The sequence below is a fragment of the Phyllostomus hastatus genome, unplaced genomic scaffold (assembly GCF_019186645.2).
Source record: "Phyllostomus hastatus isolate PE091 unplaced genomic scaffold, TTU_PhHast_1.1 phas_contig_283, whole genome shotgun sequence".
Lineage (NCBI taxonomy): Eukaryota > Metazoa > Chordata > Mammalia > Chiroptera > Phyllostomidae > Phyllostomus > Phyllostomus hastatus.
Genome location: NW_025333833.1, coordinates 8,996,762 through 9,010,857, shown reverse-complemented (window position 1 = coordinate 9,010,857; position 14,096 = coordinate 8,996,762). Strand labels below are relative to the sequence as shown.

Sequence of the window (14,096 nt, the reverse complement as noted above, 5' to 3'; positions counted from 1 at the left end):
TGGGGAGAGATAAACACCAAGCTATTAATATTGGTTACTTCACAATGTAAGACAGGGGAACAAAAAAAAAAAAAAGAAGTAAAAACAAAGAGACTGTAGTAAAATGGAAAAATACTAACGGTTAAACATAGAATATAAAAGTATTTTAGATATCACCTAGCAATCCCACTGCTGAGTATTCATCCAAAGGAAGTGAAGTCAGGGTCTCAGAGGTATTATTGCCCCCCACCCCCGCATTCACTGCAGCACCGGTCACAACAGGTGGAAACAGCATAGATGGCCGTCGACGAATGAATGGATGGAGAAAGTGTGATGCACACAGACACTGGAATGTTATCCTGCCTTTAAAAAGAATGAAATTCTGCCACATGCAACCACATGGATGAACCTGCAGGACATCATGCTGTGAAACAAGCCAGTTACAGAAGGACAATACTGCATGATCCCACATACATGAGGCACCTAAAATAATTAGACCCACAGAATCACAGAGTGGAGTCGTGGTTTCCAGGGGCTGGCGGGAGAGGGAAACGGGAAATTGCTAGTCAATGGGCGTGAAGGTTCAGTTGCGCAAGGAAGTTCTACAGATCTGCCGTACAACACCGTACCTACAGTTAACGCTGCAGTGCACACCTCAGAATTTGCTGCGAGTGGATCTCATGCTGTGTTCTTATCACAACAAAATAGAACGTAAAAACAATGAAAAGAATTTCAAAACTGTTTTAAAAAGCACTTTATAATACTCAAGTACTATAAATATGTAAAAATGGACTATGAAATTGGGCAAATGAAAATACTGATTAGATGACAGAAGCGCGGGCAATTATTGTCTTGGGTTTCTGCCGTTGTTTTAATATATATGTATATAGTTATTCTTTCTAAGAAACACTGTTAAAAGTAAACTGTACTTACATGGACGGGAACAGCAATAGCCTGTTTTCACTGTCTTTGAGGAGGGTAGTGTATTTGCTGCAACGGATAAGACGGGTAGGTGTTACTGGAAGAACATCACCCGGCCTGCTGATCGCAGATCACGGCATGATCAACCTAAGCCCTCACGGAGCGGAGACGCTTGACGGTGACCAGAAACGGCCACCATTTTGCACACAGCATCACACCTAGGTGGTCTGAGACTTGTACAGGTACGGGTGGGATGGTGTTTGTCACGTTTAGAACTTTTTTTAAATAAAGCACCTTGAATTACATTCCTTAATATGTCAGAATATGAAAACTGCCTTGATTCACTTAAAAGCAGTCTTTTCAGAAGTGGAAGGATTGTCTAAGAACACTGAAGTCAACAAAGTTAAGTGACTAAACAGGTTATAGAATTAATAAGAAGCAAAGATAAACCTAGAACGCCGTTTTCTGCCCCACCCCCACCCCATCTGTCCTCTGGTGGTGCTTGTTTACACCTGAACTAGTATCTCAATGAGAAAGACACGGTGATCCCTTAAATCCATTCTCAGTTATGCACCTTTTTTCTTCCTCTAGTTCATAAGCATTTCCTTTGGTTCTTTCCCCTACTGGAACTCAGTTGGTTAATAAGGTCCAGAATTTAGATCAGTAAAAAGATCTCCAGGGAATATAAAAGACTCAGTTTCGAAAGCGAGTGTGTACGAAGGACTAGAAGCAATGACATCCCAGGAGCAATGAGCACACCTAGCATCCAGATCTTGGTTTCTAAGGATCATTCTCCACTAAAAGGAATCAGTACTCCTTGGAGGAGTGGCTCAGAGTTCATTCCAGATGAACCTAAAAATCTTACTGAGCCAGAAAATAAGGGAACATTCAGAGCATTATGCAGACATTCCTAAGAACACAAGAGCTAGCTCACAGGAGCTAGCTTTGGCAAAATCTGAAAAATTTTGAATATCAAAATAAATAATCATAGTAAAAAATAATAACCCACTGGACACAAAAGAAATCCATAGGTCTATATGGTAAAATGCTAACTAACAAACATAGAAGAAAGGATGGAGTTAAGAAAAGACCTGTAACTACGGGTTGCTAGAAAAAATAAAGGGAAGTATTTGGTGGTGGAGGGTCACAAAGTCTCCAACTTACTCTTGAACAGTGAAAGTGTGTGTGTGTGTGTGTGTGTGTGTGTGTGTGCGTGTGTGTTAAAGCAAGTGGAGCACTCAGTGAGTCGGAATCGAGGGCACAGGCAGTGCCTCTCCCTGTTTTTGTGACTTTTTTACAATTTTGAAATTACATAAAAATTAGAAGGTGCCCCCAAATCGGCTCTACTTAGTTCTCTGACAAAACGTGGTTCCGAACCCCACCACACAGGGAGGTGCCATGCAACACGGGCCCCGGGCAAAGCAAACCGAGGGACAGCGCCTGGGTGCTCCATTGCAAGATCTCGGTCCGGTCGTAGTTTTTTAAACTGTGAAACGGTCAAGTGTCGTTTCAAAAAATAAAAACAAGATCCCATTTTCGGTCCTAGAAACGGGAAAACCGAAGGAGAATAGTCGGCATTGTGGAGCTAAGCCCTGGAACCGTGCAACATGGGGATTCAGCTCAGAGGGCTGCTTTCCCTCTGCCTGCGTGGTCGTTGTTCAGAACCATTCTTCAAGAGGCACAGCCAAGCGCTGTGAGCAAAGACCTATTTTTTTTTACAGAGAATTTAATCACTAAAACCCCAAATTCTTTCAAGACTTTTTCATTAATGTCTTTAAGTGATTTCTTCCTGAAACGGTATTAGGGTGGAAGGCCGAATGTCTCCTCCTTCCAGTGCAGACATCGCCCAGGAACGTGAGTGAACTGTTTTCAGCTCCTCTGTGTCCAGGAGGAGGAAACGGTCCATTTGTCAGAAACTCAGTGCGGACCATGGTACTCACTCATCGTAACACTCCAAACCTGAGACTCCTGTGTTTGACACGATATGAAATTCTTCAGGAATCAAAGTATCTGTTAGTTTCTTTGGCTTAAAAAGAATAACAAGAATGAAAACATTAGTCAGTTTTCAAAAAATGAATTGCACAAATCCTAATTCCTGTCCCAAACGGATGCTATTTATTATGAGATTTTGATTAGAAAAAATAACAATATTAGTAATGTGGGACATGGCAAGTAGTAAGTAAATTTTTCAACAGAGCATACTCTATAAAAAACATGAATGACATAATAACCTTGATCTTAGTGTTAGTTACAGGCGTCCCTTATACTCTTCAGAAGTCCATTGACTCTTTAAAATTCAATAGGAATTTAAAATTCACCTTAGCAATATCTCCAAAATAAGAATTCTATGACTTTAAACTGTGGATTTTGGGGAAAAAAAAATCTATGCTCCTATACTATATTTTCTAGATTAAGTGAAGGACTGTAGTCTGGAAAATGGCTTAACATAAGATACCTTTTATCTTTTCTCACTAAATACCCTTTTCTAGAAATAATTAAAAGTGGTATGAAAACTGATCAGCAATGCAGGTGGTTGTTACAGTACAACATTGCTTTATGTTTTGAGGGAAACTTTTTTTTAAGTGAAGAGAGGAAGATGAAATTGTTCATCAGACACTGTACCTACCTTATGGGGCACGATGGCGCCATCATGGGACTGCAAGGAACGGCCCGCACCCGGCGGGCAGAGTGTGCTCTCCCTGGCCTCTCCCTGGACGTATTTCATGTCATACAGAAAAGAAATATCCCTGAAAAGTAAGAAAGGTATATTGACAGAGTCAGTTTTCTGTCTGGCGACTGGGTAAGAGTGGGTAAGGTTTCCCCAGGTTATCTCCTCCACTTACGTCCTTGATTTCATCTTTGCCCACATCCCCGGGGGTCTCATTTCACCCGTCATAACCTCTGCGTATCTCCCCCTCTGTGGGAACGCTCCCCTTGGCCTGTAACTCAGGTCCTTCCTGCTTCTAAAAGTCTCCCCTGACCATGTGTTGTCATGTTACCATGATCGACGGATTGATCGATGATCTATCTTCTCTCACTTTCTGTCAAGTATCGAACTTCTTGAAATTTCCCCCAAATCTGATTTCCATCTCCATCTCTGCTCTGACACTACTCTCCAGAAAGCTGACTATGACCTTCCACTGCTAAGCTATCAGGTCTTATCTCCCACTACTTCCCTGGATTTTCTCCAGGGTTGGTCACCTTTTTTAAAAAAAAAAAAAAACTCTCCTCTGTCCATTGTGTTGCTGGACTCCCTGGGGGTCTTTCATCCTCTTAACTCCTTACTCCTCCTCGGACTCCTCTGTGACCCCCTGGCTACTGAACGGAAATGCCCCGCACCGTTCTGTCCCCATCCCTCTCTCCTCCTCTCCCTCCGCCTTCTCCCGTGGCAATGTCATCAAGTCCCTCCTCATTACCTTTGTCACCTCCAGACACAGCTGCGGTTGCCCTCCATTCTAACTTTTCATCCTCCCGAGTTCACGAATTTTATCAGCAGCACCACCCTACTCATCAAAACCTCAGCCTCCATAGCTGATCCCTTCCCACCCTTAGCCCTCAATACCCTCCCGTCACGAACACACTAACTTCACAGCCACCCTCACGTCATTCCAGCGGTTGGTTTTCTTGTTTCTTGCCAATGCCAAAATCACTAGTCTGAGTTGTGATCACATTTTATGTGTATTCTCAGGTCTCCCTGGTATATTCTACATACTTCTGCCAGATTTATCTCCCTGTAGAGGCTATAATCCTGTCACTTACTATATATAATTTTCAGATGTCTCTGCCCCCCCTTCCAATTTTAATTGGTATTGCCATTATGCAACACAGGTATGTTGGTTCACCCAAAGAAAAGAGAACCACTCCATGGTCCAGCAACCCCATTTCTGGATACACCGTATATGCAGAGGGACTGAAACCGGGATCTCAGAAACTGTCTGCACTCCCAGGCTCACTGCCGCATGATTCACGGAAGTGACGACATGGAAATAACCCAAATGTCCATCAACGAATGAATGGGTAAAGAAAATGTAGAGATGTTTACAACAGAATGTGATTCAACCTTAAAAAAGAAGGAAATCCTGCCCTTTGTGACAATATGGATGAGTCTAGAGAACAATACACCAAATGAAGTAAGCCAAAGAAACGCAAATACTGCGTGCCCGGCTCCCCCCGTGTGAGAAGAGGGAGTGGGAAAGGGGGAGAAACGAGGGTGTGGTCAAAAGGCACAAAGTCGCAGTAATGCAAGATGAACAAGACCTGATGCTCAGCATGGCGACGGCACTGAACAAAATTGTGTTGTATCCTTGGAACTGGCTGAGAATAGATCTTAAATGTAATCTCACCACACACACACACACACACACACAAGACAACAATACAGAGGTGATGGATAAGTGATTTAGCTTGACTGTGGTGATGTCACAATGTATATATTTTTCAGCACACCTAGTCGTACACCTTAAACATACACTTTTTATGTGTCAGATATCGCAATAAAGTATTCTTTTTTTTCACGCTGTGTTATCTAGCACTAGTACCTAATTGTAGCATATTTTCATCACCCCATCAGCAATGGATGGACAGTTGAGTTGTCTCCACTTTGTGGCTATATGCATGACATTGCCGTGAATGTCCAGGTAAAGTTTTTGCGCAGATGGGCATATACGTAGGAGTGGAATCCCTGGGTCATGGGGCAACTCTATGTTTAACTCTCTCAGGAACCGCCAGACCTTTTCCAGAGAGGCCGCACCAGTTCACACGTCCACCAGCAGCGTATGGCACTCCCAGTTTGTCCACATGCTCGCAAACACTTGTTATTGTCTGCCTTTGTATCATGGCCCTCCTAGTGGGTGTGGCAAGTGTCTCACTGTGGTGTGATTTGCATCCTTACAGCTAATGACATTGAGCATCTTTTCATGTGCTTCTTGGCCATTTTTATCTTCTTTGGACAAATGTCCTTCTCAGGGGGCACACTCTCGGACCCTTACGCAGCCTTGGAAGCAGTGACCTCCACGAGGGGTCAATCCTGTCCTGTTCTGGGAGTCATTCCCAAGGGCATTGCTTCACACCTGCTCCTTTACCGCTTCCGACAATTTTGTAAATGCTTGATTTCCTGCTGAAAATATCGAGTGTTTTATTTTCTACATCAAATTCTCATTAAAAGGGTTGGTGGAAATATTACTCAGAGGCTATTTGCCTGGTTGTTTTGTATTTTACTGCTTTGCTCTGGATATTTAAGGTTGCTACACAAGTTACCTCTTATTATGAATACTGTGAATTGTGCACAGATGTATTGATTTTCTACTGGTGCCAACACAAATTACCACAAATTTAGCAGCTTAAACACCACCAATTTATTATCTTATAATTCCACAGGTTTATAGTTCAACACCGGCAACACTGGGATAAAATCAAGGTCTTAAAAGGGCCACGCCCTTTCTGGATGCTCTGAAGGAGCATTCCTTTCTGTGGTCATTTGGGTGGTTAAGAGAATTCAGTTCCTTGTGGTTCTAGGACTGAGATCCCTGTTTCCCGGATGGTTGTCAGCTGAGGGCCACCCCCGGCTTCCAGTAGCCAATGGTGATTCTTAGTTTGTTCTCTCGCTTCCTCCGTCTTCGGAGCCAGCAAGGGCAGGCTGCATGCTTCTCACACTTGGAATCTGTGCTCCTTCTTCTGTCTCATCCCTCCAACCAGTGCAAACGCCTTCCTTCTCTACGTCTACAGACTCGGGCATTCAGTTCGGGCCCATCCTGATAATCCAGGATAATCTTCCCATCTCTCAAGGTCCTTAAACTTAACCACATCTGCGAGTCCCTTTTGCCATGTGAGGGTCCAAGGGTCACAGTGAGAACATCCAGGGGGAGGCCATTATCGTGCCTGCCACAGTACGATCTCCGCATTTACAGACCCCCAGTCAGAAGTCATTTGATGGACATCAAAGCTTTTATGTCGGTTATCAGCCACATTCCACGAGAGCTCATTATTTTTTCAAAGCACTTTAAATATCTCATAACTACTGTTTCTATTAATAACGATGGCCATGATCCAAAGGCATAAAATTTAGATACTTTATGACACTTGGGCCCCAGGACTCAAAAGTCAATGGCCCAGTTTCCTGCCACTTTTTCTAGCACTGATATAGCTGAGTAGTAACACCGTATATTTAAACAGCCCTGTGTGGTTTTACAAGTGCTCTTCCATTCATTACTTCATTTGTTTGTTCTAGATCCCCGGGAGGTACACGAAATGGAGCACGTCTATTGTTATCATCTTATAGCTGAGAAAACGCAACCCAGAGGGACTACAAAACCCGTCTAAGTGCTAGTAAACTCCAACATTTCTTTCAGATGAAGTGGTATTTCAGTAAGAAGCACTCAGTTGATAAACGGACCATACGTAGAAAATGAGAAGGTCACAAATTTCCACAGGAAGGTGTTGACATTTAGAATATTTTTAGGAATGAGCCAAAGACAACACATAGGATTTACGGATTTGATCTGAAACAGTGTAAAGGTCGAGGGTTGACTTTGAGGAAAACCAGAGACTCAGCACTTGTTTTTCAAGGCTTTCCACACCTTGAAGCTACGTCACCCAGCATTTCTCACCCAGCATTTCTCAGACATACAAATAAAAGAGGCACTAGAGGCATTCTGCCTGTCCCTTTGATCTTGTCCCTTTTACTAGGGTACAAAGGAACAGGCTAGTAAGGGGACAAGTACAGAAAGGCATGCAAAAAAGAAAGCGGGAACAAACTAAAAGTAAGTACAGCCAGCACCTGCTGTCATCCTACTGATAAGCTGGCCCCTCCTCAGACCGTACTGTGATCCATCAAAGATACTGCGCCTGCGCGCTTTAAAACTTGTGATTCCGATTTTGTCCACTGTGCCCCTCCCAAGGAAATCATCCGAAAGGAGAAAGTGACCATCTGAATCCGCCCCTGCTGTCTTCCTTCTTTACCTTCCAGCGCCCGTTAGTGAAACGGGGTGGTCAATCAGATATTTGAATTTATTCCTTCGAATGGGGTGATGCCAGACGTGATCAACCGGACGTGGAAGGGTGCCCTGGTGAACAGCAAACAGAAAACAGGAAAGAAAAAAAAAAAAATTGAATAGCACACAGCAGAGGGCACACTAGTCAAATAAAATCTTAGTCATTTTGAGTATTTAGTTACATTAAGGGCATTTGTCTATTCTACAGAAAAAAAGAGAGAGCAAAATTCTTATTCCATAACATTGAAAAAGGTTAAAACTAGAACTATTGCACATGAAAGGAAAATATCAAGACTAAGAGTAGTAGTGATCATTTAGGTAAATCACATAAAAACAAGTTAATGAAAATACTCAAGTATTTCCTTGGAAACATCCATGCAGAAGAATTTAATTTTCAATACAGGAAATTAATTTAAAAACACTTTTTAAGACAATCTGGAATATATAACATATGCTCAATAAATATTTACTGAACTGGATACCAAAAAGAGGAGTATTCCTAAGCACTGTATATGCACACCTTTGGGGTCTTAAGTTTCTTCGGAGGCAGTAAGTTTTCAGGACAAGGACCGGCGCTGGCTGTGTAGGTCAGAGAAAGGAGAACTTCTTCCGGGATGAACTCATTCTGAAGGGACGTAGGAAGGGGCTTTGAACAATCCACCATATTTTTTTTCTCCTTTAGCTCAGGAAGTCCTAAGAAAGTAATGGGAAAGAAAGTAATGTGGTTTTTTGGAGGTAGCTGGAGATTCCCAGGCTGCCTCATCGATCCCATTTATGTGTTTCTAACATACGTTTTAAATGTTTCTAACATTTATACGCTTCTGGTGGCCAAGAATATTAAGAATATTTAAAATACCGACCACTGTCACTCATACTGCCCGCCCTACTTACACTTCCATCAGACACAGGTTCACACACTCATGTACAAAAATGAACTCCCATTATTCCAAATTGAAAGTTGAAAAATAAATTCAGTTCACTTGCTCAGTTCCTGCGATAGCCTTAAGATGATGGGAATGCCTATTTTCCCTGTCATGTGACATGACAAAAGAAACCTCCTGTTCTCAAAACCGTCAATTTAATATTTTTTTCTATAGAAGTTCAACAGCGAGAATAATTGCATTAAATTGGGGCACTCAGAGAGTGAAAGGGATCTGCTTTGGGCTTAAAAGTAAAAGTCGAATTGGGGTTGTTGGAAATGAAGAGTGGAACAATCTGAGGAAATCCGTCGAGTAAGAATAGTACATAGAATGTTCTACGCGGCTTGACGAGGTCAGAGAAGATGTAAAGGCCGGGCAATACAGGAAAAGGTCTCCCATGAAGTCAGTCACCGAGAATGGGGTGGTCGCTCCTAAAGAACTCTGCTAATCTCTGCTCCGCCCTGAGTATAGCTTATGTCAATACCCATAAGGAGGTATACGCTTTGATCACCATCAAAACCTCTCAAGTTCACATTACCAAATGTCTATTTCTTGAAAATTTGGTGTGGAATCAGAGTATCAGAGGAAATAGAAAATAGGAAAAAAAAAAAGATTTAAGTGGGACTTTCTAGCACAGTCTCTCCTAAAAACAAGATATTGGTGAGTTGGAGGAAACTTGAATATGATGGGGGTAGGGTTGAGTCTAGCTGATTCTTTCCTAAGTACGGATCTACATTTATCTGCGTATGAATGAAAATCTTAAATAAGGTATTACTATCATTTAAAATAATCATGGAAACCTTATACAAACTGATTCCTTACTAGGTACCAAAAAAGTAATTTCAAACAACTATTGGCATGTAAAATAGGGTGCATTTAAACAATAGAACATCATCAGCCTTTGAAAAAAATCACACAGTAGTCCATAGGTGGCGTGGTGAAACAGGGATCTGACTCAAAAATACTGTAAAAAACAAACAAACAAACAAACAAAACCCCGGCTTATTACGAGTGTATTGGGAAAACGAAGCTAATTAACGTTTCCTAAATCTCAGATTAAGGAAAACGGTGGATGGATCATGGTTTCTCTCTATAGCCATGATTATTTATGTCCGCAGACCCTCGAAGAACTTTACCTGTCTCTTCCTTGGATGCAGAGACTAACTTTTTGCCCTCGAACGACGTGGAGGGTGTTTTCGGGTAAGCCATAATAAACAATGCCTCCAATCACTCTCTTTAGTAATTTGAAATAGCCTTCCGGAAAATTAACCTAGAAACAAATCAGCAACACGTTGGGCAGGTTGGAGAGAGAGAGAGGGAGAGGGAGAGAGGGAGGGGTGGGAGAGGGAGAGAGGGAGAGAGGGAGAGGGAGGGAGAGGGAGGGAGAGGGAGGGAGAGGGAGGGAGAGGGAGGGAGAGGGAGAGAGGGAGAGAGACGTATTAGGAGCTTATGGTTAAATATCGGAGTGGACAATTCATCCTGCATGGGTTTTCCTTCTTCGGGGAGATTTCTGCGTTCCCAGGAGTCATCTGACCTGACTAAGAAGCCTGTGGGTGTGTCAGGGTCTGCACCCAGCCCACGAAAGGCACCCTGGGCCACCCACCGACGCCAGCACCGGTCGGCTCAGTCTCCGGCCTCCCCCACACGTAGCGCCCTGGCACGCCAGCTGCACAGACTCGGGATAGGCACCGGTCGCACCGTTTGTGCCTAAGAAGTGATGAGAAATGGACACTTGCAACCCGTACTGCAGGTTATGTTTCCCGCCAGACTTCTTGTGCCTCTCATTTTCTTGGAACGCTTAAGTGTCGTCATGGCAACCCAGGACCCTGAGCCTTAGCTGCTCTCAATGGGGACTGCCTTCGGCGGTGCCTGCAGGAAAGGGAGATGACTGAGAAAAACCCCAACAGTCTCTCGGGGTCTCGGTGCGTTTTAAAGGTTCAGTAGTAATAGAGAATAAAAATGTTTAAACGGGCTGTCCTCACGGAGCCTGAAAGTGTCTCGAGCTCGGGGCTTCCGCCCGCAGGCTGGCGACAGTGCGCACGCGCTGCCGGCGGCCCATGTGCCCCTCCCACTCCCTCGGGACGACCCGTGGGGCTCACGAAGGAAGGCGCTGGGGGACTTGAGCAAGCGCCCCATGAGAGTTTCTCTCACTCGTTTTCCCTGTTTTGCGTATCTTTCTAAAAGCCAAATTCTCGGGCAAATGGGGTAATTAAACACTCTTCAGTTGCCATCGGTTGAGGCTTTATTGTGGATGTTGCCTTGTCCTTTGACGCGTCTCGATCAAGTCGTCTTTGGACACAGCACCGCCTTCCCGAACACGTGGAAGCCATTCCTTGGTTGGGGTTTATTTATTTTTTTTAATGGCTGGAGACAGAGGAGGATATTGCACTTTAGGCAGAGCCAACCTAAGTAAAATCCTTGGGTGTTCTTGCTTAAAAATCTGTTCTCAAAAAGAATGCGATAACGCATTTGCACTTTGGATTTGAGACCCTGCCCCATAACGCCACCTCGGATCATTTTGTATGAGACGGGCCGTAATGCCAAATAATGCTGGTGTAATCCCAGCGGCTTCTACGCTGATAGGCGTAAACCTCTGGTTTCTGGTTTCCAGAATAATAGCAATGAGAAATATAAGCAAAATGTTGGAAATAGAAACAATCTCCAAGCTCTGACCAGATGGCTCAGTTAATTGGAGCCCAGTCCTGTACACCAAGGGTTGCCGGTTCCATCCCGTGGCTTGTGGGTCGCTTGTAGGAGGCAATTGTTTCTCCCACACCAGGTTCGCTTTCTCCCTCCCCCTTCCTCTCTCTCTAATAAAGATATCCTCCGTGAGGGTTTTTAAAAAATCCCCAAAGACCCTTTTAATTCTCCTAGTCACACACCTTGGATGTCAGCATTTTAGCCTTTACCCCTATCTCATCACCCTAATTTCTCTCTAGATTTTCCAAGGATTAAAATACACACATATAGTTCACCTTTAAGGACTGGCAACCATCAAGATCCGTGATGCAATGCACAAGCAGGTGGAAGGTCACTTTCTCCCAAGTGTATTTGCCTTCCTCATGCTTCGCTGGTGGAGTGACTCGAGAGTTTGGAATCATAACCATGATAGTGAACTTCAGAGGTCCCAAAACTCCAACATCAGTTTATACATGGCTTATCAAGCATTTAGGTAATGGAAGAAAAAAGTAACTCATCTTGCATAATCTTAACCTTTTAAAAAAAATCTAAGTAGGGCATTGATAGAAGAGATGGAGATAAGTGATCAGATTCAGGAAATACACAATAAAGTTAACAGGATTAAGTGATTGGATCTGGAAGTAAAATACATCAAAGGTTACTTTTCATCTTCTAGCCTGTGCAATGGTGTGATTATACATTCTTTCCTAACCAAAGGTCTGGGTTAAAGTTGCAGAAGTACATAAAGTAATAAGCACAACAGATGAGAACGTATTGTTACACTAAGACCACTGCTATTGAAGAATACAATGTAAACTCTTCTCTTAATTTTGAATCATATGGAGAACACTAGAGGAAGATAAAATGCAAGACAAGCAGGTAATAATTCTCCTAAATGGAAATGTCCAGACATGTAAGAGTCATAGTTATCCATGGGGCTAGTTTGCATGTTGGTGTCGGCTGACTTCTCTGGCAGCTTAACACCAGCTCAGCAGCAGGGTCGTCCAGGGCGTGACCATTTTCTCAGCAGAGAGTGTGACCCCCAAACATGCCCCGAACTGAGGAAAACACAAGGAACGGTGGGTGTGCTTGTACAGCAATCTCTTTTCTACCAACTCATCTTCCAAGTGTATGGGGAGGACTCACACACACCTCTGTGGGCACCTAATCACGGCACGCAACGCCCCCTGAAGGGGTCCGAGTGGGAAGTAGGCAGAATTTTCCAATGTGACTAAGACATGAAGGTATTAATGACAGATGTTTTCAAAGAGACACGGAGAAGTCGAGGCACCGCTCAGCCTAACACTTCCCAGGGCAGAGTAGGTCCTACTGCTGCTTCCACACAAGGGCATCACTAGACCTGAAACGATTCCACCGACCGTCTTAGTTTCCAGCCAGTGTTCAACTCACCGAGTACCCCCCAATTCCACAGGGGTGTGCCTGCAAGAAGTAATATGCTTTTGTCTTGTTCACAAGTGTATCTTCAGTATACAGCACAGTACTTGGCAGTGTTAATAGTCTAGAGTCTAGAATAACTTCAGCTTCCTCATCACACAGTAAGTAGGGCTTCTGCAGAGACCACACACGCCAACCTACTACCACGCCGTGTGCAATTTCTCGTGGTATATTTACAAAATGGCATTCTCCTGCTTCCATCAGATCCATGAATCTAGTTAATCTGGGTCCAAATGCAAGCTGAGCCTAAAAAGGCATGACCCTGAACTTTAGTAAATTCATCAAGGAGGGGCATGTCCTATTTCTGAGGGGACTTCCCCTTCCCACTCCTCTGCAGAGGCAGGTGTGTGAGTACTTTCTTGGCTGTTACCGACATACAGTGGGTCCTCCAAGTCCACAGGTCCCGCACCTGCAGATTCAATCGACTGCAGATGGACAACTGAAAAAAAATGTAGATCGCCGCTGACATCTACTATGTAGTTACCATAGTACTACAGTACTATGTAGTTAGGCCTATGATGTTTGCATCTCCTGAACATGCTCAGACTTTTTTGTCACTGTTCTCTAAACAATACGGTATACCATTTACATTATATTACAGACTATAAATAATCCAGAGGTTAAATTATACAGTAGGATGTGCAGGTTATATGCAAACATGCCATTTTATATAAGGGACTCGAGCACCTGAGGATTTGGTATCCACGGGGGATCCTAGAACCAGTCCCCCCCAGATAGGAAGAGAGGACAGTACATGTTTCTATGAACAGAATGTTACAATGTCAAATCCTACTCATATCACATTCCTATTATGAGATTCTCTGGAGGGAAATGAAGCAATTTCTCTTGCTTCAAAGTCAGTTTCCCCAAGCCTTGTCTGCAAAGGCACACTTCCACGGTGCCCAGGTAGCTCCGCTGGTTGGAGCATCGTCCCATGCACCAAAATGTTGCAGGTTTAATTCCTGGGCAGGGCACATACCTAGGTTGTGGGTTCAATCTCTGATCAGGGTGCTTATGGGAGGCAACTGATCAATGTTTCTCTCCCATATCCATGTGTCTGTCTGTCTGTCTGTCTGAATCCCTTCCTCTAAAAGTCAGTAAATATATATCCTTGAGTGAGGATTGAAAAAAAAATAAAGGCACACTTCCCAGC

General features: G+C 43.6%; 1 protein-coding gene across 1 annotated transcript in view; it reads right to left on the bottom strand.

Moving 5' to 3' along the window:
* AXDND1 (axonemal dynein light chain domain containing 1) overlaps positions 1–10,523 on the bottom strand; it is a 46,757-nt gene extending 36,234 nt beyond the window's left edge. Inside the window, exons 1-7 of the mRNA XM_045838731.1 lie at positions 10,413–10,523; positions 9,946–10,079; positions 8,410–8,582; positions 7,858–7,961; positions 3,527–3,647; positions 2,841–2,926; positions 913–969 (exon numbers count right to left, since the gene is read on the bottom strand). Of these exons, the coding sequence (XP_045694687.1) occupies positions 913–969; positions 2,841–2,926; positions 3,527–3,647; positions 7,858–7,961; positions 8,410–8,582; positions 9,946–10,018 (614 nt within the window). The 5' untranslated portion in view covers positions 10,019–10,079; positions 10,413–10,523. The remainder of the gene's footprint in view (positions 1–912; positions 970–2,840; positions 2,927–3,526; positions 3,648–7,857; positions 7,962–8,409; positions 8,583–9,945; positions 10,080–10,412) is intronic.
* Between the last annotated feature and the right edge of the window lie 3,573 nt (positions 10,524–14,096).